The sequence below is a fragment of the Hemicordylus capensis genome, chromosome 3 (assembly GCF_027244095.1).
Source record: "Hemicordylus capensis ecotype Gifberg chromosome 3, rHemCap1.1.pri, whole genome shotgun sequence".
Lineage (NCBI taxonomy): Eukaryota > Metazoa > Chordata > Lepidosauria > Squamata > Cordylidae > Hemicordylus > Hemicordylus capensis.
The window spans coordinates 184,990,813-185,017,631 of record NC_069659.1 but is presented as its reverse complement, the minus strand read 5'-3'; the positions used below and the strand labels follow the sequence as shown (position 1 = coordinate 185,017,631).

The following is a 26,819-nucleotide window of genomic DNA, read 5'->3' as shown; positions in this document are numbered from 1 at the left end:
GGTGGAACCTTTTGTTGCAGTGGTGCATCTCTACAAGGCCAGTGCAAAAATGTGGACCCTTTTCTTGAGGACTGTTTACAACAGGCCTCTCACAGCAGCTGCCAAAACACTTAGGCTGGGGTGAGGACTATTGCCATCTTGCCCCCACCTTCCCACCCCCGTTGCTGCTGCTTGGAGTGCTGCAGAAGAGAAGAGATGACAACTGGGGGTGTTTTAATATCCATGGCACCACCTCTGCCATCTGGTGCGAAGTTCTTCCTGGTGGTCATTTGCTGTTAGAATTATTTGGTGGATTTTATTTGCTCTAAGATCCACCAGCTGCAGCAAGAAACCCGACTGTTTTGATTTTTTAAGAAATTATAAGCCACTTTGAGAGGCCTTGGCCTGAAAAGTGGTATACAAATAAATAAGTAAACTTTTACCTTGATATATGATCAGTGGGGCCAAATGAGTGCACTATTATTGTTCTCATAGTTTACTTGGAAAAAAATTAAAAATATTGATTTAAGATGAGAGTTAAAGTGGTTACAACTGTCATGTTCCAAATCAAGGTGGTCACCTTGATTTCCATGCCCTATAAGCAGTCTCATATATTATGTTAGCATATTCTTGTATATTATGTTACATTCATAATTTAGGCTCCATGAATCCACACTTTGCCTGGTTTTTCAACTTGACATTGGGCTGAAGAGAGATACATCCAGGCAGAATTTCAACAGATGCATCTTTCTCAGTCATTTGCTGGAGAGGCACCTGAGGAGTTTTTGCCTCATCTTTACAAGGCACAGTGCTTCCCCAAAATGCCGCAAGGCAGTTGCTACTGGCACAAAAGAGGCTCAGCAAACCAGCAGTCTCTGCTCTGAGCAAGAGTCAAGTTAGATACACAGCTCAGCTTGCTGTGGTGGCTCATTTCATCCTCACAGTTAAAGATAAAGGCAGTGGCAGCCATCTCCACAAAAATAAAATATAGTTACTTGGCATCTCCAAGACAGGGCTGAGACAGATTCCTGCCTGCAACCTTGGAGAAGCCGCTGCCAGTCTGTGAAGACAATACTGAGCTAGATAGACCAATGGTCTGACTCAGTATATGGCAGTTTCCTATGTTCCTATGTACTGGAAGAATCCATCAGGCCATTTGACATGAGCTGCAATGTGTACCCCAGTTGATTAACATGCTATAATGAGAACTTCAAAGGCAAACAACAAAAGCATGTAGTGTCTATGCATCTGAATTTTTGAATACATTCAAAAGATGAGAAAGAAAGATAATATGAAAATACAAAAAAGAAAAATCACTTCCCTTCATAACAAGTGTCTACATATTATGAACAGAACTCTTGAAAAATGAAAAATCTACAGTATATACATCATACAGGATTCTAGATGGGATTCAGTGAGCATGAGGAGGAATTCTGGGAGCCTGATAGCTTTGGGCCATGGGAACTGCATTTTCCATTAGGTTACATACAACCTCCAAAAGCAAACAATGAAAAAACATTTTCCACCAATATTTCTCATAAACATTCATGGGAAAAATAGGGTTTGTATTTCATAAATGTCTGTATGTTTGATTATCATTTAGAGTCACTCTGATAAGATAGCATAATGGCAAATTCTTATTCAGTGGTTGGTGGTATATTACTCACTTTGCTGATTTTGTCATCAACCTGTGTAAACACTTTCAATAGCAATTATGCAAGTTCCTCTTTTGAAGCACAAGACCCCCCTGAAGGGAAATCCCCAGACTACAGTATAAAAAGGCTTCCCTCTCTTTTCTCCTCCACCACTTCTGGCTCAGCTGAGAAGATGAAGTTCATCAGTGCAACTGGACTGCTGTTTCTCCTGCAAACTGTGATTGCAACAAGTAACACAGCTGCACCAAGACTAGAAGATGCGGTAAGAAACATCTTGAGATGATTCATTATTACTTCCACATAGACTAGCTCTGTTTCTTCTGCAATGTGCAGCCCAGTGCTAGACAGGTTTATCTGGACACAGGCCCATTGGCTTACTTCCAAGTCATACACATTGGAGTGCAATGTCCAGTTCTTAGGAAATTCTTCTCTAAAAGAGGGTGATGAAGATCAGGATAAGATCTTAATTCTAGACATGATAATAATATCTGATTTGCTGGTCCATAAATTCTGGAAAGAAATATTAGAGAAGTGAGAGGAAGGGATCAGAAAGGGGAAAAGAAAAGAAGGGTCCAGAAAGGGGAAAAGAGAGGCAGCGATGATGATGATGATGCTCCCACATATGATAAAGGAACAAGTTGGGAGGGTGTTGGGAAGACATCATGATGTTACACTCTGCAAAAGACATAATGATGTTACAATCTCAATGTGTCCCCCTTTTAGACATGTGGGCTTGTTCTGTGGGGAGGGGGAGTATCCTTTGAACTGATTGTGGATGTGTGAGTGTGAGTGACTATTCTCTCTCTCTCTCTCTCTCTCTCTCTCTCTCTCTCTCTCTCTCTCTCTCTCTCTCCCCCCCCAATACAGAGAGGTCCTGCACTCCCTCCCACCAGGAGGGAGTGGGAGATATTCATATAAGATATATGGAGATATAAGGAGATATTCGTGTCTCCTTGCAGGACATAAGCCCCACCACACCTCACCAGCCAATGGTTGGCAATTTCCTGGTCCTTAAGAAAGAATGGTTTTCTCATAATACTTCTATCTGTCTTCCAGGTTACTACTCTCCCGACATCTTTCCCAACATCTTCCACATTTCTAAAGCCAAACAGCTATGCAGAGGTAAAAATGGTTCTACTGGGTCTGTGGGGTGCGGGGCGTTAAGCTAGGACAATGCCCACCATGGCAGGTACAGTGTGGTGGGGAACAGCTAAGAAAATGGGTGTGGCACCTTAGGCAAGCTTTGTACATCAAGGAGGAGGGGCGGATCCCTTGAGGCTTGACAGATCAGGGATGCTGCTTAGCCCCTAACTCTCTGCAGGCGACATCCCTTCTGTATGGCTGTGCAGCAATGGAGGGGTGGCATTTGATATTGGAGACCTGACCTTAGGTCGGTGAAGAAGGGCGCCCCTGCTTTAGAGCAGAGGAGCTGCCTGGAGCCAAGGTGCTATTGCCATGGTCATTTAGGTGATGGCGGCCACGGCCGTGGCCTGCCTGCTAGGGACTGCACTGTAAGGGGAGGAGAGCCAATCCCAGCTAATATGCCTTGTAGGCATGATACAATTAAGTCTCAATAAAAATGGCCAATTCCACCATAGTAATGTCTCCGTGTCTCTCATACTTAAGAATGTTTTTTCATAATACTTCTATCTGTCTTCCAGAATTCTACTCTCCCACCATCTCTCCCAACATCTCTCCCAACATCTCTCCCAACATCTTCCAAATTTCTAAAGACAAAAAGCTACTCAGAGGTAAAAATGGTTTGATATTCACTTCCTTAGAGAAATTGTATAATTGCCGTCTTTGTAATGGAGCTATTAGTTGGATGGTTATGAATACAAATACGACAAATATTTATATTCTGCTTTTCAGCCAAAGTCCCCAGAGTGGTTTACATAGATATATTTAAAAATATAAATAAAGATGGCTCCCAGCCCCCAAAGGGCTCACAATCTAAAACAGAAACTTAAGATAGACACCAGCAACAGCCACTGGAGGGATGCTGTGCTGGGGCTGGATAGGGCCAGTTGCTCTCCGCCTGCTCAATAGAGAGAATCACCACTTTTAAAAAGTGCCTCTTTTGTCCAGTTATCAGGGTGTAACTGAATGAAATGAATCGGTTCCAGTTTGGGCCTTTCCAAAAAACATGGATTTGTCGGCTAGAGTATTCAGTGGGGGAGGGGGAGTGAAAGAGATTTCTTTAGGGGTTCATCTGCACTAGGGTTGCCAGCTGCCCCGCACTGTGCGGGATTTCCTGACTTTCAGCAGGGAAATGCTCATCCTGTTCAGGATGCAATTTCTCCTGCTTTTTCACCTAAATTTTTTTTTTAACTCTCAAAGCCGCCATTGGGTGGCGGTGGAACAGGATGGCAGTGAGAGCTCTCCCAAACTATGGGAAGGGAATGCTCTCTGGGGCGGAGCTGGCTGGGGTGGGCGGTGCGCTGGCAAGTGGCGACAAGCATGCTACTGCTAAAAGAAAGGCACTACTTCTGGAGGACTCACTGCCACGGCCACCACTCACTGATTGCAGGATTTAGGTGGAAGGGACAGAGTCGGAGAGAAGGCGGGCAAAGGACTCCCTTCCTCGGCCCTGCCTTCCTCCAAAGAGAGGCAGACGGGCCGATTTCAGGCTTCAGCGCACGTGACGTCCCTCCCTCCTCCCTCCTGCAGTCAGTGAGTGGTGGCCATGGCGGTGAGTGCTCCAGGAGTAGTGCCTTTCTTTTAGCAGCAGCACGCCTGTCACCACTCACCAGCACGCGGCCCGCCTCATCCAGCTCTGCCCCAGAGAGCATTCCTTTCCCATAGATTGGGAGGCGGAAGAGGTGAGCTCTCACCACCATCTTGCTCCACGATGGCTTTAAAAGTAAAAAACAAAAACAAAACAAGCCCCGCCCCTAGGTGGACATGCCCCCCCGCGCGCCCCCTCGGAGTCCTTGTCCTGATTTCTGCCAATGCAGTGTTGGCAACCCTAATCTGCACAGGGGCAATTCTGCAAGAAGCAGAGCTAGCTGGGTGCCGTTTGCCGCTTGAGGCAAATCATGCAATATGTTGTCCTGACCCCCCCCCCCACCTTACCAGCCCTAATCCTTGGACTAGAGCCTGGCCCTGACACCATCCCTTCTCCCTCATCTTCTGGGCACAATGCCCTCCCAATCCACACTGCTGCTTGCTGCAGGCTAGCCAGTGAATAACCGTGTATTCGCCGGTTTCACCAACTAGCCTGTCTGGTTTTCCTCATTGCCACTGCTCCAGCACCGGCTCACTTGCTCATTCCCCAACACCCAGCCTGTTCACTTTGTCTCCTCCTGAACTGGAGAGGACAAAGCAGGCAAGTTGGGTGCTGAAGAGGCAATGAGAGAGAGCTGGTCCTGGAGAAGCTGCAATTAGAAGAGAGACAGGCTGACAGGTGGATGCATGCTGCCTGCCTGGTCTGCAACAACCAGCAGTGGTGCTGGCTGAAGGGCAAGGAATGCCCCCAAAGGTGAAGCCAGTGATATTCTCCCCTGCTAGGTCAGAACAAAAGTCCATCTTGTTCCAAGAGTGACTACTCAGATGGCTTGAAGAATTTGTAATCAGGGCACAGTCATCCTTTGGTCTTGGTCCCCAGCATTTGGTATTTAGAAGTATACTGACTCTGTCTGAACATGGAAGCTCTGTTTAATGATCATGAGTGATAATAAGTCAATCAATCAATCATCTTGATTACGGTCAAAGGCCAGCACAGGTTATAATACTGTAATACAGTAAAGTAGATAGGGCAATCAGATTATTATGAAAATCAATGTTACATGTATTACTACTATAAACTATGCGATTGAGATTATTACAGCTCTAGTGGGAAGACTAATGGAATGAGGATCTAAGAAATACAAGATATTTAAAAAATACTAAGGAGTATAAGCGAGGTAGCTAACATACAAAATAGACAGACTTGCCCTCTGTTCATTTGTCTAACCATATTTTAACCTTTAAAAAACCTTATCCCAGGGTCATCACAGTAGCCTCTTTCACAACTCTCCATTCCTCCTTGTTGTAGCCTGAATGTATGGAATGGGGCGTGGCATTGCACCCTCTGGTGCTGCTGCCCTCATCTCCATTCATCTGCTGGCCCCACCCTCAGTCTCTGCCTTTTCAGCAGAAAGTTTCAACCGCCTTGAGATTGTTTTTAATGAAAGGCGGTATATAAATTCAACAATAAATAAATAAAAATAAAGTGGCCGGTGAAGGTGGACGGCAGTATGCATTTCCTACAATATAGGCACAGAGAAAGGTGTGAAAGGGACTAATGTCTTGTGACACAACTAACTGGGCAAAGAAGCACCTTTCAGAGTGACAAATTCTCTTTATATTTAGCAAGTTCAGAACAACTGGCCCTGTTCAACCCCAGCACAGCATCTCTCCAGGGGCTGTTGCTGTGGTCTACCTTTTTAGGTTGTGAGCCCTTTGAAGACAGGGAAACAACTTACATTATTATTTTTTCTATGTAAACTGCTTTGCAAACATTTCCTTGAAATGCGGTATATAACTAGTAATAGCTGTAGTGGTGTTAGAAGTAGTAATACTAGCAGTAGTAAAGTAAAGGTAAAGTGTGCCGTCGAATCGGTGTCGACTCCTGGCGACCACTGAGCCCTGCGGTTGTTTTTGGTAGCGTACAGGAGGGGTTTACTATTGCCTCCTCCCGTACAGCATGAGCTGATGCCTTTCAGCATCTTCCTATATTGCTGCTGCCTGATATAGGTGTTTCCCATAGTCTGGAAAACATACCAGTGGGGATTTGAATCAGCAACATCTTGCTTCCCCACTCCCACTGTGCCATTAGGTGGCTTAGTAGCAGTAATAGTGATAATTAATCCCATACATTAGTGATTTGTTGCCAAATATTTCAGTGTCCAGCAAAGCAGGATCAGACCTGTGCAATCTGAAGAGCACCCCATACCTTTGTAGGGTAGCGAGCTATTCAGTTGGCAGCCTCCCTCATCTGGACAAAAAGCCCTAGGACAGAGCCTGCTGTACAGTTGTCTGTAGCTACTTTGCATAATATGACTCATATAGGAGAGTAAGGAGCAGGTTGGAATCTCCAGTGAATTTATTCTCTTTTGCATGTACACAGTTTCCCTAGTTCACAAATCTGTGGAGGATTCAGGGTTTTTTTTAAAAACAACTGCTGTCACTTCAAAGCATTCCTCTGACTCATTCTGAATGCAGTGGCATGCTTTTCAGGGGAAGCTGTTTACATACATACCCTGCTAACTTAGCAAAGAGGCACCTTTTAACATGGTGATACTCTTTATTTAGCAGGGGGAGAGTAACTGGCCCTATCCACCCCCAGCACAGTACCTCCAGTGACTCTTGCTGGTGTCTATCTTGTGTTTATTTTAGATTGTGAGCCCTTTGGGGACAGGGATCCATCTTATTTATTTATTAGTTCTCTGTGTAAACCACCCTGAGCCATTTTTGGAAGGGAGGTATAGAAATCGAATAAATAATAATAATAATACCCTTTTGCTCTAAGGTTGCTGCTGCTCCTATTGCCTCTTATTGCACCACAAGATTTTCAGAATGGTGAAGCAGGGTGTGTTTTCCTTCTTAAAAAACAAATCCCAGAATTTCAGAATATTTTGGATGAGAATAAACACATCTGTTGCTCACAAATAATGGCAAAGAAACCTTGCATGCCTACATTTTGATTCAGTCTGAGCAATCCGTTCTAGCCCACCTTAGCCACAAACATTCCATCACACTCTAGCATGAAGAAGAAACACAATCCAGGATGGGACTGTGCAAATGAGAACAATACGTAGCATTTGCATAGCACCTTTCAGGGTTCAGAGCACTTCCCATGCATTATCTTGCTGCAGTCCTTACAAACAACCATGTGTGTTAAGCGAGCATTATTATCCCCATAGGGTAGTGGGGATATGATTATCCCCAAATTTTAGTGGGGTGTGTGTGAAGGAGTGGCTTGCCTCGGAGCCACCAAGTGCATTCATGGCTGAGGGACTTCTTAAGAACACAGGAACAGAGGAAGCTGCCTTTTGAGTCAGAATACTGGTCCATCTAACTCAGTATTGTCTAGACAGACTAGCAGCGGCTTCTGCAAGGTTGCAGGCAGGAGTCTTTCTCAGCCCTGTCTTGGAGATGTTATGGAGGAAACTTGGAACCTTCTGCATGCAAGTATGCAGGTGCTCTTCCCAGAGCGACCTCATCCCCTAAGGGGAATATCTTAAAGTGCTCACATGTAGTCTCCCATCCAAATTCAACTAGGTCAGCCCCTCATAGCAAAGGGGACAGTTCATGCTTGCTACCACAAGGACAGCTCTCCTCCCTTATTTGCATTTTTTTGATTCCTAGTTCAGTCTCTCAGCCACTGCCTTAATCACTTGTCACATAGGGGTGGAATTGATTCTCAATGGCTGAGCTCACCAGGAGATTTTGACCCCCCCACCCACCACTCCGGTGATGTCTCCAAATCCATACCTTTACTTCCCCGATGCATTCCCATTGATTCCTGTGGGAAAAATTGAGAGCTGCACCAGCCGCTGGAGACAAGGTTGCAGTGAGGCAATACCAACCATCTCGACAACACAGGATGGCCCAGCTTCCACTGACTTAGAAGCTGGCTTGAAGAAGGGATGCACATGAAACAGATTATGCATTTTGTTTTGAGCTCAAAAAGAAATGCAAATGGCTAAAACGTTTCATCAAAACAGTGGTCTTACTGGTTGTTTCGATGGAACAGAACTCAAAACATTTTGAGTGTTTCAGCCATAGGTAACAATGGGGGAATTCAAAATACCCCATTGTTCTCCATGGATAGCTCCTGGGGACACCAAAGTGGGTTGTGTGGCATGGCATGATGGGTGCAACCTACCACCCAACCCACAAAAGAAATGGGCAAGTGGGTGATTTTAAACAATATTTTAACCTTTCCCCACAGGATCCTATGGGTTTTTTTTGGAGGGAGGAGTTAAAAATTTGTTAAAAACTGCCCACTTGCCCATTTCCTATGTAAAATGGTAGGGCACCCATCATGCCCTGCCACCCAACCCATGTCCCTAGGAACTACCCATGGGGAACAATGGGGTGTTTCAAGTTTCCCCATTGTTCCCAATGGCTGGAACAAGCTGCACTCACAGAGTGCATACAAGTTTTGCATTGCAATTTGCAATGCATTTTGCAACCCTGCCTTGAAAAAAAACCACATAAGCATACAGTAAAAGGGAATCTGTCCCTCCCAACACAGAACACACATTTCAAATGCAGTCTATAAATAACCCAAAAAGAATCACCGACCCAGAATCCACTGCCACCACATTGCCTGCGCTGCAGTAATGTCATTGGCACAAGTGCCACAGCAGCACCCTTAGCAGCAAGCATAGCCATAAACCCAGCTGCAGCAACCTCAGCCACATTTTTGGTGTTTGAAATGCCAGAATGTTTTGACTAGAAACTGGGTTGTTTTGTTTCAAGCTCGAAACACTCAAAGTGGTCCGTTTCAGGTTGAAATGTTCCAACATTGAAACATTTTGCACATCTCTAATTAGATGTTGTCGTTGTCGTCGTCATCATATGAAAAGTAGCCATCTGTAAGCCAGGTTCTGTCTACTGAGAATTCTGAAGGCTCCTTCTGGCAGAGAAAGCTGGAAGGGATCCTAGAGCTCTGGCTGTCTTTCACCATCCATTGTTTGTCATTATTCTATCTTATTTATTTTAAAACCTCGATACTGGTTTCCTTCCTAAAATATATCCAAGACAATTCACAGGTACAGTACGAAGAAGTAAATCAGATAAATCAAATCACATACAAAAACACTAAAAAAAAGAAGAAAAGAAAAAGAGCAGCAGGATCAAATAGATTAAAACCAGGAATCCCACAGTTCCTGTGCCAGACCCTAGGCCCTGTGGGAAAGGGTCATCTTCACAGTCTTCGCTTTAGTAGAGATGAAGGGGTTTTGTGAGAGAGGAGGGATACTTATAGTCTGTCCTTTAGCAGCTAATCGAGGAGCAGGGACAATTAGCCTTGAAGTAAACACAAAATTAGCAGAGAAAGGAAAGCAAAAAGGCAGCGACGCTACCATCCCCTCCAGCTTGCTCTGCCTGTCTCTGGGGAAGCCTTGAGAATTATCAGCAGTGGGGAACCTGGCTACTTTTCAAGGGATGTGTGTAAAGTGAAGTCAGATTCAGAGGCACTATGCGTTGACAGTATGTGGAGCAGTGTATTTGCTTCCTCTCCTGAAGGCACCTCCAGTGTTTTAAGGGAGAGAGCAATATGCTTCACTTTCCTCCCCCACAGTAAAGATCAGTGTTGGGAATGGGCCAGGGAGTGAAGGCCCTTTAGTTGCTTTTTTAGAAAATGGAGTTCTCCAGTTCCTAGTCTGGGGGTGGGGGAGAAGTGTTACTCCTCACTGCCTTCTTGAGCCTAGAGGCAGTGTTCAGTTTGAGGGGGTAGCGAGTAGGGCCAGGCTTTCCTTTCATACCAAATAACAACAACAATACAGCAACAACAGCAGCAATAATTATAAAATGATGAGTTAGGGAGCACTTTGGGGAATTGCTGACCTAATTATCCAGCCTCTTTTCTTCACTTTGAACTTGCTTCAGTCTTGAAAGCACAAGAAGAGGGTAAAGAAGAAGCACAAAGAAAAAAGCACAGAAATAAAGAGGGATCCCTACAGTGTTATAGCAACCAAACGATGGCGGTAATTTATTTCATAACACAAACAATCATGAGGATGATAAGTGTCAAGAACTGGTGGTTTCACAGTATGATGAACCCAAGCAGAAATAAATATGGTTGGGGCAGAAGTGATGTGGCACAGTGTTGCATATCCTAAGAATATGCAACACTGCCATAGACTGGGGCAGGGGGACAGGCACTTGGGCAAGGGCTGGAGAAGCAGGGCTATGCCTTTCAGCTGCCTAAAGGAACCTTAGTACAGAGCAAGGGCAGCAGATGCAAGAGGCAGGAAAGCCATCAGTGAGATGAGTCTATGGCCCTGTTCAGACAGAACGTGGAACTGCAGGTCCAATGGCACTGCGCTTCTGTGCCCCCCTCCCACCTTTCTCTCCTCCGCATTCGGATGACAGGGAGAGCTGCCTCTCTGTAGTCAGCAAGACTACAGAGAGGTGGGGGAGCTGGCTGTGTGGGCTTCCTTCTTGACAGAAGGACAGCCCGCACAGCCAATCGGGCCAGAGTGAGGGAGGAGCTTCCTGAATCAACTCCAGTTTCGTGGGGCCGAAACTGCGGGGCCAGTGTTAGGATGTAATGCTGGCACAGCAAAACCAGAATTAAGGGTGGAGTTTGGCAAGGGAAACTGCAGGTCCCTTTTTGCCCTTAACTCCAGTTTGCTGAATTTGGACGTGCGGTTTTAGAAACCTGAGGTAAGGGGACCACTGGTTTCATATTACGTCCAAATTCAGCCTATATCTGGGCCACCAACTCTGTTCTTGCCCAATCTCTTTTGGAATAGGCAAAGCGATTCAACCACTCAAGTGAGGGCTGAGCTGGAGTCATTTTGAGAAATATATGTTTTCTTACAAAGGATCCCCAAAAGCAGTTCAGTAGTTCAACTGCTAGAGGCTCTATAGACCCATCTTTGATTCTGTGGTTTCATTGATAACTGTTAATACACAAATTGAGCCTGTAAGACATCAACCTTTGAACATGGGTGCAAATTAGAAATGGCTTTCAACAAAGCAAATGGCAAGGCTTGTCTTAAGATAATTGAATTTATGAACAGCTTTTGTTTATGTCTCTTTGTAATTTTACAAGTCTATATTTCTTTTCTTTTGGCAGCTTCCATAAGAGGGGGGAAAAACCCTACTTTCCAAGTGGCTAACTGACATTTTCCAAACTCTGCTCTTCTTACAGCCTTTTGCCAATGTGACTGGCTCTTTGGATGCCCATGGAGTGTGTCAGTGCTCTGTGTACCTGCCAGACACCACGTTTCCTGTGAAGAAGGTGGAGAAGCTTGAAATCCTAGCCCAACAGCTCTCTGTGAAATTTGACATTGAGCTTTCCAAAGTAAGCAATTCTGTATTTTTTTTCAAATGAGAGCACAGGATAATAGTAGAGAACTCTGCTGTCAATATCTGTGGAAGTCCAAGTGTGAGAGATAAAGCACAAGGATTGCTTATCAATACTGTAATGCAATAAGGAGTTTTATAGTGGTCATGGTGGTGGTGATGAATTATTCAATTACTCTGCCAGTAATTGGCTGAGCTGCCCTAATGTCAGAGAGGGGAAGGGCAGGCAGAAGGGCTTAGGTGGGTAGATGAACCAGAAATCTAGGAAAGGAAGGGGCAGGAGCTTAAGAAAGGCAAGAGAAGCGAGGGAAGGGGAGAAGGACGGTGGTGGTCTAGTGGAGAGGCCTGAGATAGAAGGAAAACTGAAAAGAGAATGGGAAGGGCAGAGAGGTGCACAATGCAATGAGATGGGGAGCCAAGGAGCTATAGGCAGTGCCAGGAAGAGGTGGGTAAGAGCAGTGGCAAACACCCCGCAACAGGTAGTTCACCCTCCTGCTGCCTTCCCATTGCTTGGTTGTTTCGGTAGCTTGAAGGCAAGGCACTTTCTACATACTCAGAGTTCCTTGGGGGCGCACTGCTGTTTCTTTTCGGGCAGGGACATTAATATGATATACACCATTATTTTTTTCAGAAGGCAGCTTGCCAAAGGTCCCTTGTAAACAGTTCCTTTTAACACCCAGAGTTCTGAACACACAATGGCCCCATTCACACGTAACATGGAGCCGCAGATCCTGCAGTCTGCTCCTACATTGCTCTCCTGTCTGCATTCAGACATAATAACGGAGGCTCTCTGCAGTCAGGGAGACAGCAGAGCAGAGGGGGAACAGGCTGTGTGAGCTTCCTTCTTGCATGAAGGGCAGCCCACACAGCCAATCACAGCTGGAGAGAGGGAGGAGCTTCCTCCCTCAAATCCAGTTTCAGACCACCAATCCTGCAGTTCCACATTTTGACATACTGCAGGTGGCTGTAAACCTCAGGTAGGAGTGGCAAAACTCACTACAACCCGAGGGTTCAAATTGAAGTTCGGAGAGCAAAGCCTCAGGTCATTCACCATGCAGGACCAGAGTTTCATGCATTCAGACCTTCAGATTTGGCAACCTCTGGTCCCTTCAACTCCGGTTTCACCTTATGTGAGAATGGGGTTTATGTGTTCAGCCTGTGGCAGTTATAGTTTTTAGTCAGCCATACTGTTCTTGTAAGTGTATTATAATTGGATAAGTTGATTGTATATGCTGACACCCCATGCTGAAGTTAGTATGAATTGGCTTTTGGCTCTTGATTCCAAACACATAAATATCTGTGGTTGCAACCATGTGTCAGAAGCATTTCATATTTAAGCAGTTTCACAGCTAAAGGTCAGCAAGGGTTCTGTTTTTGCTCTGACAGAGTTTGTGCAGGGGAACATCCCTGTGGGTTGTTCCTGATTACTTTAAGCAACCTTTGATCTCTTTCTGGGCTATTGACAATATTGGGTTAGCAGGATTGTAAGTGTTAATCAGTTTAATTGGTCAATTTAGCATTTACAGCTTTGAATAATTTATCAACAAGGGCTAATTTTAATCAGTGGGGCTGTGAGTTAAGGGCCCACTTGTTTATTTGATGAAGAAGCAAGAATTAATAGTAATGAAGTTACTACACGTGTATCACAGGCAACTCCATTGAGAAACACAAATGGAAGATATCTTTTTAAAAAGCCAATGTGGCTGCACGAAAAGCATAGTGATGAGCTGAAAAAAAGAAGGGGGGAAGACTGATGAGAAATGGAAGGACAGGTCATCCAGGACAAATGCAGACTAGTAGTCCACATGTGTAGGGACTGTGTTAGGAAAGCTAAAGCTCTAAGTGAACTGAGGCTGGCAAAAAGTGTTACAAACAACATAAAGGGCTTTCCCAGGTATGTTTGAAGTAAGAGGGAAGTGAAAAACAGTGTTGGAAGCAGTGCCGGCCTGCTGCTCGGTGAAAATCCTGAAATGTTAATGGTTAACAAAGTAAAGGTGGGCTTTTCGACTTCTATTTTGGCTCAGTCTGCTCCCAAAAGGAGAAGTGCGTGCATCCTCACGAAAGCAGTGTGAATGGTGAGGAATCGGAATTGCAGTTCAAGATAAATTCAGCAAATGTCTTTCTACCTTAAATGAGTTCAGATCTTCAGGGCTGGACAAACTGCATCCTAGGGCACTAAAAGGACTTATTGATATACTCTTGGGATTTTTATCATCTTTGCGAAATCCTGAAGCACAGGGGAGCTTCCACAAAACCGGAAATGGGTTCATGTTGTCTGAATTTCAAAAAGGGGAAAAGGAGGATCCAGGAGCAGTCAGTCTGACTTTGCTATCAAGGAATATGCTAGAGCAGATGGTAAAGCAGACAATCTCTAAACATCTTAATAGCAAGCAGTGATTAGTAGACGTCAGCATGGATTTGTCAAGAATAAATCCTGCCAGACAGATCTTAATTCTTTTTTTTGATTGGGTTACTGGCTTAGTGAATTGTGGGCATGCTGTGGATACAATTTATCTTGATTTCAGCAAAGCATTTGAAAAACCTCTCTATGATATTTTGGTTAGCAAATTGGTCAGATGCAGGCTAGATAATAATACTGTAAAGTGGATTCACAACTGGTTGGAAAACAGAATTTAAAGCAGGGATGGAGCTGTAATAGGGTCCCAATAACACATGATGCGCTGCCTCTGGGGCCACCCTGCTCATTTCCGGACCCGCCTCACTTGCTCTGCCATGGTGCCTTACTCCCCTCGCTGCCACGTGTACCCAGCAGTCTTCTTATGGTGGCGGCGGCAGCAGCAGTGGCAGCGGCATGCTCCCTGATCCAGCACCCCACAGGGAGTGTGCCCTGTCCCTACTGCTCAGGTGGTTTCTGTGTATGTACAGCACCCAGTGGTACATGCACTTGCACTGAGTGGTAGGAGCAGGGCTCAATGGGCTGCTGGATCAGGGACTGTGCTGCTGCCGGGGGTGGGTGGGTCATGGGTCACCTATGCCCTCCCTACACCACTGATTCAAACAGCCATCAAAGGTTCCTCATTAAGCTAGAGGGAGATAGGAAGGTGATTCTCACAATGGAGAGAAACTGGGCTAAGGGAGCCCAGCCCAGTTTCCCCCCATTGTGAAAACCACCAGGCTCGTGAGTGAGCCCGGTGGTTCAATGGCGGCTAGCCTGCCTACAAACCCGTCCCCTAAAACGAGGTTAGTGGAGCTACACACCACGGCAACACATGAGTAGACCCCTGACCAGGAAGCTACAGCAAGCCTCCCAGCCTTGGGGGTCTCCCCGGGATGCCCCGCACGCTCACACGGGGCATCCTAGGATTTCCAGGTGCTTAGCGGGCCATGATCCTCGCCGCCCCTACCAGCTCCGTGACAGAGCCGGCAGTTGTGTGGGCAGCCAATTTGGCCACCCAGGGCTTGATCATGTGTGGGGAGAGTGGGTCAAGCCCACTATCCCAGCACAAATCCTGCAGGCTCTACACACCGATCATGTGCAGATCCTCAATGAGTGCTTCCATCCTTGGCTCAATACTCTTCAACATTTAATGAATGATTTAGATGAAGGGGTGATGGGTGTGCTCAATAAATTTGGAGATGAAACAAAACTGGGAGGGCAGATTTATAACTAACACCTCAGAAGACAGGAATAAAATTCAAAATTTGCTTGACAGAATGGAAAACTAGGTTTGGACAAACAAAATGAATGAATGCAAAGTTTGGCACTGCGGTGAAAAAGAAAAAGAAAGAATTCAAATACACAGGTATAGAATGGAGGACACTTGACTAGGCAGTAGCACAAGTGAATGGGACCTTAGGATGACAAGTCAAACACAAGCTGGACTTGAGTCAGCAGCAATATGATGAAGCTTAAAAAAAAGACAAATTAGGCTGTATTCGTAGAACCATTGTGTCCAAGTGATAGCTCCAGATCGTCCACACTAGTCACAACTTGCATGCAGTACTATGTCCTGTCCTCAGTGTTGCACAAGAAGGATGCAGACACACTGGAATGGGCTTGGAAGAGGGCAATGCAGTTGGCCTGGGTTCTGAAAAACAAGTCCAGTGAGGAAAGGTTGAAGGAATGGAGTATGTTTAGCCTGGATAGCACTCTTCAAAGACCCGAAAGGCTGTCACCGAGAAGAGGACAAAGCAGGGGCATAGCTAGAATTGCATGATGGGGATAAATTGTCCTGGATCCATGAGGATGGGGGCTCCTGCTGGCTAGGTGACAGCTTGCTCTTTGCATTACCCCTCACACCTGTCGGGAGAAGGCGGCGGGGGACCGGGACCCAACTTCACTTTTTATCCCAGGGGGGCCACTCCAACATTGCTATCTCCTTGGCACCAAGACTTCTTCTTTACTGCCCTAGAGGACAGGATTAGATCGATTGGGCTTATGTTATGTTATGAGGGTAGACTTCTGGTTGAACATTAGGAGAAACCTCTTAATGGTAAGAGCAGTTTTCGATGTAAATTGCTTTGAATACTCTTTAGCTGAAAAGCAGTACATGAACATTCATAACAACAGCCATTTTAAGAATGGAATCAATTTCCTTGAGGGGAGATGGGTGGGTAGGCTCTGCCTTGCTAGACGTCTCCAAGCAGAGCCTGGGCAGCTATCTGTTGCAGATGATCTTGCTCCAGATTTCTGCATTGAGGTGGGGCTTGAACTAGATTAGCTACAAGGCCCCCTCATAGGAAGCTGCCAAATACTGAGTCAGAGCATAGGTCCATCTAGCTCAGTATTATCTACACAGACTGGCAGTGACTTCTCCAAAGCTGCAGACAGGAATCTCTCTCAGCCCTATCTTGGAGATGTTGCCAGGGAGGGAACTTGGAACCTAGATGCAATTCCTAGAGCGGCTCCATCCCCTAAGGGGAATATCTTACAGTGCTCACACATCAAGCCTCCCATTCATATGCAACCAGGGCAGACCCTGCTTAGCTAAGGGGACAAGTTATGTTTCCTACCACAAGACCAGCTCTCCTCCAGCTGTATGATTCTATTTGGGTTCTGGCCTGTCAGTGTAACAGGGCAAGAAAGAAAGAAAAATTTAAAATGGCATTTCCTACAATGAATCGTAGCATAGGTTGCAGGTTAACAAGCCAAAGGCACCTATATTGGAGCTTTAGCCCAATGCATATTTATTTCAATGTAATTGGCAAAAAAAGTGGTTAAAGGGCAGATGATTCATCAACTAACAATTCCACAATTGGCTGATAGCCCTATTTTGAGTACAAAACTGGAATTACTGGTGAGAAAATGCACTGCTCCTTGGGTCTGTGTGGATACAGAATCCACTGACAGATTAGCCTTGCCTTTACTGTAACCTCAGGGGATGTTCCTGTTATTATGGCAAGCAGGCAGCTTATGGGGAACAGCAAATGAAAAGTGGTCAAAGGGTTGCTCATCTCACATGGAAGAGAAGGGCAATAATAGTTTGTTGCTCTCCCTTTCCCACTAAAAATATTTGGGGGGGGAGGGAAAGAAAACCCCCCCTATCCCTCTGCCTTATGAAGCTGTGTGACAAACAATTTCATGATGCCATGAAGCATCCAAGTTAAAGCAAAGCTCCTTAGCCTTATGCCACTTTCATTGGCCGCATTCGCACGTAACACAAGACCGGAAGTTGCTGGACTCGTGGTTTTAATTTGAAACATGAATCACATTGCAGATGTCCAACAGCAGTCCGGCATCTCCGGCTTCAGGACAGGGCAACTCCTCCCTCTTCCTGGTGTGCCGAGGCCACATCCCAGCAAGTTCCATAGTGCTCATGTTGCAAGTCTGTGGGCAAGGCATCGGCACGTCAGTAGAGTGGCTGCCATTGGCCACGATCTAAAGGGGGGCATGCCAAGCATGGCATAGATAGGGTATTTAAATCCCTTTAAATGCCATGCCATGCCAGCGCTTCTTTTGACAGTGATTGCACTACCACCATCCTAAGAGCCCTGAAACAATACTGTCTCTCACATGCACAATTTTGGGGTGTGTGTGTGTGGGGGGGTGGCACTCTTTTCTTTTTTACTTAGGAAAGGGAGGGGAACATGATGGAGGAGATATGTATATGAGGGAGGGCAAAGGTTCCTGGGGGGCAGGTCTGGCCCACTGTGACCAAGGATGCTCTTGTGAGGGTTCACCCCAGCAAAGCACTCCATGCAGACCAAACCACACTCCTGCTCCCCTGGTGGCTTGTTGCCAAGAGACTAGCACTCTCATGAGAGGGCCAGTCTACTGACAAGGACCTTGGGGTAAAACACCAGTCTCCCATCGGACTGCACACTCATGAGTTGAGCAAACCCAACAAAGGGGGCCCCCACTTGCATGGGGCCCCAACTCAACAATAGAACTTTTGCACTGCAACTCCCTCCTCCACTGGGAAGCCTTTCATGGACCCAAAGGAGATTTGGATGCTCCATGTGTCCGAGCCTTGCCGCATATGTGGACAGGAAAAACACCGGGTTTGGGGACAGAACTTTACTCTCATTCAGATTTTCCAGGTTTAGACTAGTGTCGTGCCGTATGCAGATTTGCCACTGCAGGGAATCACGGGAGAGGGAAGCCCCAGTTTCCAGCTACTCCAGGAGACTGGGATCACCATTTGGGGGCACAAGCAAGGGTGGATGGGCTGGATGGGCTGGCAGAGGGCATGCTTTGACAGCTTCTTGGTGGTAGTCACCAAGACAGGGAGAGCTGTTGGTGGGGTACCTGTCCCCCTGCTGGCTTTTATAGAGCAACCTAGTTGGGCAGCCTCTGCCCTCCGGCTCTGATGGTTTGACACTCTTGTGAGAGATTGGTCCATGGGACAAGGGGTGTGTGTGTCACACATTATTAATGATTCTGCCCAATACCCCTGTCCCCATAGAAGGTCCTTCTCATGAGCTGTGAGTGTATCCCCATGGCTTTATACTCTCATGAGTGAGCAGTCTGTTCAGGATCAGCATCTGTCATCATCATACATGTTGAAATGCTCCTTTCCCTGGGGCAATGCTGATCCTGCTGCCCAGCCCTTTTCATGAGCAAGTCTAGGGACCACACAGGTACCCCCAAGGGGAAGGGGCTGGGGCCTCCTTCCCCGACATCATTGTACAAAAAATAGACCTTGGCCATTCGAGAATCCCCGGTTGGGGCTGCCTTTTATACTTGACCCTGGGTATCCCTGCCCTGCCATATGTTTCCATCCTGGCACTCTAATGGGGTGCCCTGCTTATGTTGCCACCTGGAGTGCTTGTGCTTGTGAACACACATAATTGTCACTTCGTTTTCAGGGAGCAAGGCACTTAGTGCCCATCCTGTCATCCTGCCTCCTTTCCCTCCTGCTTGCCAGTATGGTGGAGAAAGGGACAGAGTGGGATGAGGGAATGCCCCTGTGTGGCTTTGCCATTTGACAGGCTGACAAGCTAGGGTTAGGATATGGCAGCATCTTTGTTGCAGGGCAATTGCTTTGTTGGACCAGAGACAGGAGGGGCAGGGCGAGTGCTCGGAAAGGCGGCCAGTGAGAAGTGCCCCAGGCATGGAACAGGCATGATCCTGGGCAGGTCTGCACCACTGTCTCTATGACTGCAGTTCCAATAACTGCACAGAACCATGGTTATAGCACAGTCCGCATGTGGACATAACACTGCCTAGGCCAAACCTCAGGTTTTTGCGCTGAAACTTACTGAAAACTGAAGGTTCAAATTGTAGTTTGGAGAGGCAAATTAAGGTCACTTTAAGCTCAAACCCACGGTTGCATGCATTCGGACATAACGGAGCTCCAACCTCTGCCCTATTTAACTCTTGTTTCACATTAAGTGCCAACATGGCCATTGTTTGCGATAGGAATTCAGCTCTTATTTCCCTTGCAAAACACAAGCGAAACCCACAAATAACTCTTAACTTCAGTGATTTCAGGAAAGCTGAAAAGGCTCTCTCAGAGCCAAGAATCAGCATTTGACATTGCTTGCTTGATGAAAAATATGCAGGGTTTCAATTAGGTGTCCAGGAGAAATGGTTTGACTGCTCCAGGAACCAGACGTCTTAACAAATGAAGTGTCCTTGAATTAATCAGGAGGAAAGACAGAGCACTAAATTATAAATTCTAGCCATAAATATTCATAAAGTTTCTCATGGTATAATTGGGAAGAGATAAGAAGTTTACGCATAAAAAACCTACAACAACAGGGAGGTGGAAGAAGAAACAGAGATGGCCCTCTAGAACCTCTTTTCTGTTTATTCAAACAAAGTTTCTTTGAAGTGAGTAGAGCTGTGACATACAAAGACCCTCTACAATTGCAGAATAATGGTAGGGGTGTGTGTGTGTGTTGGATTGGAGGACCCCCCTCCCTTTCCTGGCTGAAGATCACACACGCCTGCTTCTCTTGTGCTGCTGGGGAACCTCTGTGACTGCAGAGGGCACTACACAGGCACTATCTCTGGGCCTGCTGAAGAACTATGTTGTGTGAGTAGGAAATGAGCACAGAGAACACAAAGAGCCACCCAGTGGGATGAATCTGGGCAGGCCATTGCTGTGCTTCCAAAATGATCCTCCAGAATGACCATTGGAAGAGGAATTGGGCTGGGCCAAATGTGTCATATCAGGTAGCACATTTTCGGGCATTTGCCACACACTTGCAACCTTCTCATGTGTAAGTGAACCAACTTAATATCCTTACATGCTTATAAAGAGAGAATTGTATAGAAACCCTTGATTCCACATATGTTCTCCAATCAGAGGGAGAGAATGGGGAGGGAGTGAAGGGGACACCATTTGGTGCTCCACTTTGGACAGTAAAATGTTTTAGGCCAGCACTGCCATCAACAGTGTGCCCCACTGGGGCACAATGATTGCTTCTGGGAAAGAAAGGAAGAAATTCTCTCTTCAGTTCTGAAATAACCATTGGAAGGAAGGATTGGGCTCAAAGGAAGTTTAACACAACCCACCGCCAATAACAGCTGAGTGGTGAAGGGGTGTGTGGCTCAGAGAAATCTTGCTCAATCTACTCTCTTCCATCTGTGGTGGCAAAAACATAAAATGAGTCCTTTGCTCCCCTTTCCATCTCCAGTAATTCCTCATTGGTTCCCACTTGTAGCAAGAAGAAAAGAAAGTCAAAGTGCATTGTTTCCAAACCTACCTGAATATTTTAAAAGGATTCTGAACCTTGACATTAGTGACCGACCAGCCATCAAAAGCATTGATCAAAATTCAAAAGCAAGCATTTTCTAGACATTTGTGCCTATTGTGGAATCATCTTAAGCTATTAAGTTGAATAAAAGCCTACATAAAAGGCAATCTTTTCTATTGATAGGTGTAAGAATATGTAGCAATGATGGCTCTTCTGAAATCACACAATTTTGTTCTCATTTGCACTAGTGCCTGATTAAAGTGGTGGTTCCTGGAAAAGGAAAACCCAGTCTAACTAAAACCTTTGTTGCACTTGACATCGTATATCTGGGCAGCTCAGCCTAGCAGGGCAGTAAACCATCACACTAGATACAGAGTGACACATCCTCTTATGTGATCTTGGCAGATAACACATCAGGTCAGACATGAAAACAAAGCTTCACTACAGGGAGTGTTAAAGATCCTGACTTGATTATGACAATTATTTATTGAGGAAAAATAAGAGCTTTGTCAGGGATACCCTTCATATCTCAGAGTTAAGGTCATCTGGTAGAGATATACAATGGGGCCATGCACATGACCAGGCGAGGTTGGTCAACTCACCTTCCCCCCAGATGATCACTGGAATGTTCCAGGTAGTGCAGACCGCGCTCCCAGACGATCCATGCTGTGTGATGCAGTGTGGATCTCTGGAGGCTGGGATGATATCCATCCTCTGGATATCCTGCAATGCACCATGTGGCATATGTGGTGGATTGGGGGATTCCCCCAGGAGATGGGCACTGTGGGCACCCATCTCTATGTCCGCTGAGGCTGAACATAGCCCCAGTGGACACACATCTCCAGAGCCCAGACTAAGGGCTTGCTCAAGCCTTTAACCTTGGCTAACAGCTGGGTTGAAAAGCTGACTAGGTGGTGCTGCCCTGCTGGGATTGGACCTGATCCTGGCGGTTCTCACGCGCAGCCTATCCCAGGCTGGGCTTCCCTCAATGATGCTCTTTATTGTGTCCTGATATGTAATTGTTCCATATAAACACATTGTTGAGGCCATCAGCCATTTTTTTTAAAATGATTTCCAGCAGCAAGGACTCATGGCTCTTGTGAATGCATTACTGTTCTTAAAAATGGTTTGGAGAGAAAGGAAAACATGGTGTCTACCCACCACCCAACAGAAATACTTCTAAGCATCACCTCCAAATGTCCCCTTACTTTACATCATCTCTTGCATGGGGTCGCTCTCCTGAGGGTTTGCTTGATGCAGTTAGTTATCCTGAAGAAATGATGTTCCATCAACACACGTCAGTCTCTATAGTATGGCTTATGCAGTCTGAAAGAACTGTAGGCAGAAATAAGCTGGAAATTAGGAAGAAATAACTTTTATGATCTGAAGTTTTTGAATAGCATATGAATGAGAGTACTTTGTGATTCCTTGATTGTGCAAAAAAAAAGGGTGGGTTGGTGGGTGGGTTGTGGATCTATAAGGTCACTAGGCTGCAATCCAGAAAATCCCTCTAAATCTCTCCCTCCTTTGGGGTGGGGGAAATAAGCCACCATTTCTCCTACCTGTTTTTCTCCTGGTCCTCTTGCCTGCTTCCCCCAATGGATAAGAAGTACATCTGAGCCCTATCCAGACATTCTGTTGTACGAGTGTACAGTTCTCTGTACACAGTTCTCTGTACACAGGTACTATATACGTTTTTGTGTGGATGACTGTGCTTGCATTAATTTTAGTAGTAAACCTGGTAGAGGCCCCAAAATGGCATAGTGCAAACAGGAAGTATATTGCAGTACCTGTGTCCAACATAACACATGAATGACTGTACCTGTGTACAGACCTGTACCTGTGTACATTGTACACTCATTGTATGAGTGTTGAACATAATGTGTGGATGTCTGGCGTCTTGTTCTTTATACAGGCAGGAGAGGGGGCTAGAAAACAGGGCCAGGATTAAAACCACCCAGGAAAACCCATGATTGCCTCATAATTTGATTCAGTGGTGGATTTAAAGGCACAGTAGTACAGAGGCAGTTTCTGGGTTGCAGTTTGGCAACCTTTAGAAATCAGGATTTTCTGGAACTAACAGAATATAGTTATACAATAGTTCTAAACTATTTTAAAATAATCATTAGCAGATTGCATAATGAAAAATATGAAGCTACCTTATGCTGAGTCAAACACTTGGTCCATCTAGCTCAGTATTGTCTACACCAACTGGCAGCAGCTGTCCAATACTTCAGGATCTACTGGCACTTGGTGCAGCATTCCTCCTCTTGTCAATACCTTGTTTTTGTTTTTAATCTTGCTCTATCAATCAGCTAGATATGATGACAGCTGATAGAGGATGCTATGAACTCTGGGCTTTTATCTCAAGAATTTGGAATAGGTTTACTATTATTAGGTTATGTCAACATGTTTACTGCTGTGCTATTAACATCTGATTCTTGAATGCTTAATTAACTAACTTTGGGCCAGTTTGGACAAGTTTTCCTCATGTGAAAAGAAAGGGATATGCCAAGGGATATGCCTAGAGGGCATTGGTACATACACAGAAGACATGCTCATGGCAAACCCTCTTTATTATTGTTGGGCTGATAAGGTATCATCCAAACCAGCCCTTAGTCATACAAGTTGAACTGATATTGTCCATAATCAACAACTGTCACTCAGGTCCTCCAATAGTATTTTTAAGGGCCAAACTACATGTGATTTGAATTTCATCTTTTATAGGCAGTGTTAACTAGGGAATGGATGAGAAGCAGTCTTTTAATACATCCTATATATATCAAATCAGTTATTGTTGGAGGTGGGGGGACTTAACTGGTCTGGGATTGTTGTGGCATACAGCAAGGGGGTGAGTTAACATCCCCCCTCTCTGCTATTTTTGTGCCTAAAATCTACCCCCTATAAAGCAGTGTGAAAACAGCAGAGGGGGGAAGTGTTAACCCCCATCTCTCCCTGCCCACTGCTGGGTGCCACAGCCCCAGGCCAGGTCAGGCCCTCCCATGTTACCTCTTTTAAAGGTCTAACAAACCTGTGTTACATGATCCTGAGTAAACACTCCTGCTAATGAACATCAGTACCTTTCTGGATCTGATCATATAGCCCAGCATTCATTGCAAGAATCCCAGCAACCAGTAGGAACTTGGTAGTCTGCCAGAAATGGCCAGTGGTCCCCCAGCAGACCGCTGTTCACCTCTTGCCTACTCCTGCTTTTATTTATTTATTTGATTTCTATACATTACATCTTTTGCTGATGTAATATATATTACATCTTGTGCTATGTCATGGTAGTTAAATTGGTATACAGTGAAGAAGTTTGTAGAAGACCCCCATATAGTTCTCTAGTTTGTAGTTGGGACTGATAGGGACTGATAGGGACTCTGGAAAGCTATTCACATGCTCCCTGCCAGGGTGGAGAGGGCAGCGGGAAGGAAGGCAGGGTTCCGCCTACCTTCCCCCCAGATGATCTGTGTGTGTGTCCTTGTGGGCGTGCCATCGCATGCCCACACAATCTGCGCTGCTCCGTGCAGGACGCATTGCTGGAGGCCGGGATTCATCCCAGCCTCTGGGAATCTCCCAATGGACCTTGCGATGAGCGTGATGCATTGGGGGGGGGGTTCCCCCAGAAGTCAGGTGCTTGGGCTGTGTGCAACCCTGAGCATACACACAACCCTGTACCCGGGGTAAAGCGTGTGTTTGTGCCCTTTAATCCTGGTGCTTGTGGGAGAGGCAATTCTGGGATCAGGCCCGATCCTGGCACTGCACACAAGCAGCCCTACCCAGGTAGAGCCCTACCCAGGTAGAGCTGCTTGTGTGCATAGTCTTCGGGGGTTTGTTCCAGGAAATGGAACCTTGAGGTATGATGATGGGACCTTAAGGTAGTGAACTCCCATGGCCTGTATGTTCACTCAGACATAGGGAGCAGGGCGGGCGGGGGGTGGGGGAGGGCATGCAGTATTGGTCTCTGCAACTGGCAGGCAGTATGAAGCCTCTGGATTGGTCAGATCTGGTATCAATAACAGGAGGCTGGCTTTCTGCCTTTTTTTGGACAACAAAGCAGTAACTTCTATTTGCTGTGCTTCAGATTCTAGCTCAAGCTATTGATCTCAAGGACCCTGAGCTGGAATGATCTAGATTCCACAGCCCTAAACCCAGCCCTGACATATATATGCCTGGGAGAGATTACCATGCAAACGTGGTTCTGACTAAAAGCTCTAGTAATTTTTGCTCTTCATTGAAAATAATTCTAGGATACACTCATCAGATTTTTTTTAATGGTTCAGATAAGGATCCTCTATGCCATTCTGCCACAGTCTGATGCACTTTTCTGTTGAACTCAGTAAAACAAAAACAAAAAATTACTGAGAAGAATGTAGCTGATCAGCGATTACACTTTTCCTATCCTGCAGACATTTTGTTTTATCTATGTCATTTATCTGTAATCTTTGCTATGTATTTTGGTCTAAAAATAAAGAAAATGTTAGATAAGCTTCTGCACTCAGTTGTACCCATGTAATCATATTTTGATCCCTTCAAGATCTCAGAGGTGCAATGAGGCAAAACTTATCTTTTAAAAAGATATCTTAAACACAGTTGCTAAAATGCAGTGTATTCCTCTGTATATTTATAGGTCAGCCAGTACACCAAAGAAATTGAAATCTATGAAAAAAGGATTCAAAACTTAACCATCAAGATTGACTATATGGAGCAGACCAGCGTTTCTTACACTAAACTGGACTTCCAGTTGATAAAATTGGAAATCAGAGAAATGGAGACCCTGATCAGTCAACTGAAAGGTTCACTCACTGGAAGCAACGTGATTGTGGAGCAGTTGTATGTAGAGGTATCATAAAAGCTTTGCTCAGTCTTGCAGTTCTCTCTTATCAAATTTCAAAGAGTTTTAATATCGTTGTTCTAGATTTGCTCCCACATAATCAAAGGAAGCATATCATCCTCTTCGTTCCCTTTATTTCTGTCCAGGCCAGTTTATGGTGACCCACACAGAAAACAAAGGAGCTATTCCCACGACTAGGGGAAGTCGGGCTAAGGGAGCCTAGCCTGATTTCCCCTGGTTGTCTGCTGCCACGGGGCCCGCACGGCTCCTGGCAACAAACTACCAAAATTACCCCTCCCCTTAAATGAGGTTAGCGAAGCGAGCACTCCGCTAACCCCATTTAATTCATCGTGTGCTGGAGCGGTGCGGCTCTGCGCCACAGCAACACATGAGGAGACCCCCTCCGGGAGGCTAAAACAAGCCTCCAGGCCCCGGGGGTCTCTCCAGGATGCCTCACGTGCTTGCACGAGGCTTCCTAGAACTTCGCGGGGCCGACTGGCCCCTGATCCCTGCCGCCGCTGCCAGTTCCATGACAGAGCTGGCAATCATGTGGGCAGCCAATCCAGCCGCCCAGGGACGGCTCCCTGCCTGTGTGCGGGGAGAGCGGGCTACGCCTAACCCTAACAGCGCTTCACACCAATCGTGTGAAGTGCCTCAAAGTTTAAAAAATATGGCTAATCCATGGCAGGGAAAGGAGAGAGGAAGAAAGAATGGGATGATGAGGCAGGAATTAAGAGAAAGAACTGGGTCAGGTCCGAAGTAGGAAGTTATTTAAATGACTCTCCTTGTACAGGCAATATGTGGGAAGCCATGACCTGATACTACACTGAGTCATAACCAACTGGACTAGAGGTCATCTTGGGCCAATCAAAAGCTCCCATGAGTAGGCCACTGTGCAGAGATCGCTAACTGCTCCAAGACTGAGCTCTGAAGGAGACACATTTATTTTATTCGTGAATAAAACATGTTCACCGAATTCATTCAAGGCACCTAACAATCTAAATATCACACTTAATTAAAACAATTATCAATACTACCCTACTAATTCTACAACACTACTACAAATATTTATATACAGCTCTTCAACAGAAATTCCCAAAATGGTTTATATAGGTATAAGTAATACATAAATAAGATGGTCCTGCCCTGTCCCTAAAGGGCTCACAATCTAAAAAGAAACATAAGGCAGATACCAGCAACAGCCACTGGGAGAATATTGT

The 26,819-nt window shown here is 45.7% G+C and overlaps 1 protein-coding gene across 3 annotated transcripts in view; it reads left to right on the top strand.

Annotated features, from left to right (window-relative positions):
* The window catches only part of OLFM4 (olfactomedin 4), a 121,014-nt gene that overhangs the window by 76,225 nt on the left and 17,970 nt on the right, over positions 1 to 26,819 (top strand). For all 3 annotated transcript variants that reach the window (XM_053304691.1, XM_053304692.1, XM_053304690.1), the window contains 5 exons: positions 1,799 to 1,896; positions 2,691 to 2,756; positions 3,296 to 3,385; positions 11,506 to 11,658; positions 25,396 to 25,608. In XM_053304691.1, the coding sequence (XP_053160666.1) occupies positions 1,807 to 1,896; positions 2,691 to 2,756; positions 3,296 to 3,385; positions 11,506 to 11,658; positions 25,396 to 25,608 (612 nt within the window). In that variant the 5' untranslated portion in view covers positions 1,799 to 1,806. The remainder of the gene's footprint in view (positions 1 to 1,798; positions 1,897 to 2,690; positions 2,757 to 3,295; positions 3,386 to 11,505; positions 11,659 to 25,395; positions 25,609 to 26,819) is intronic.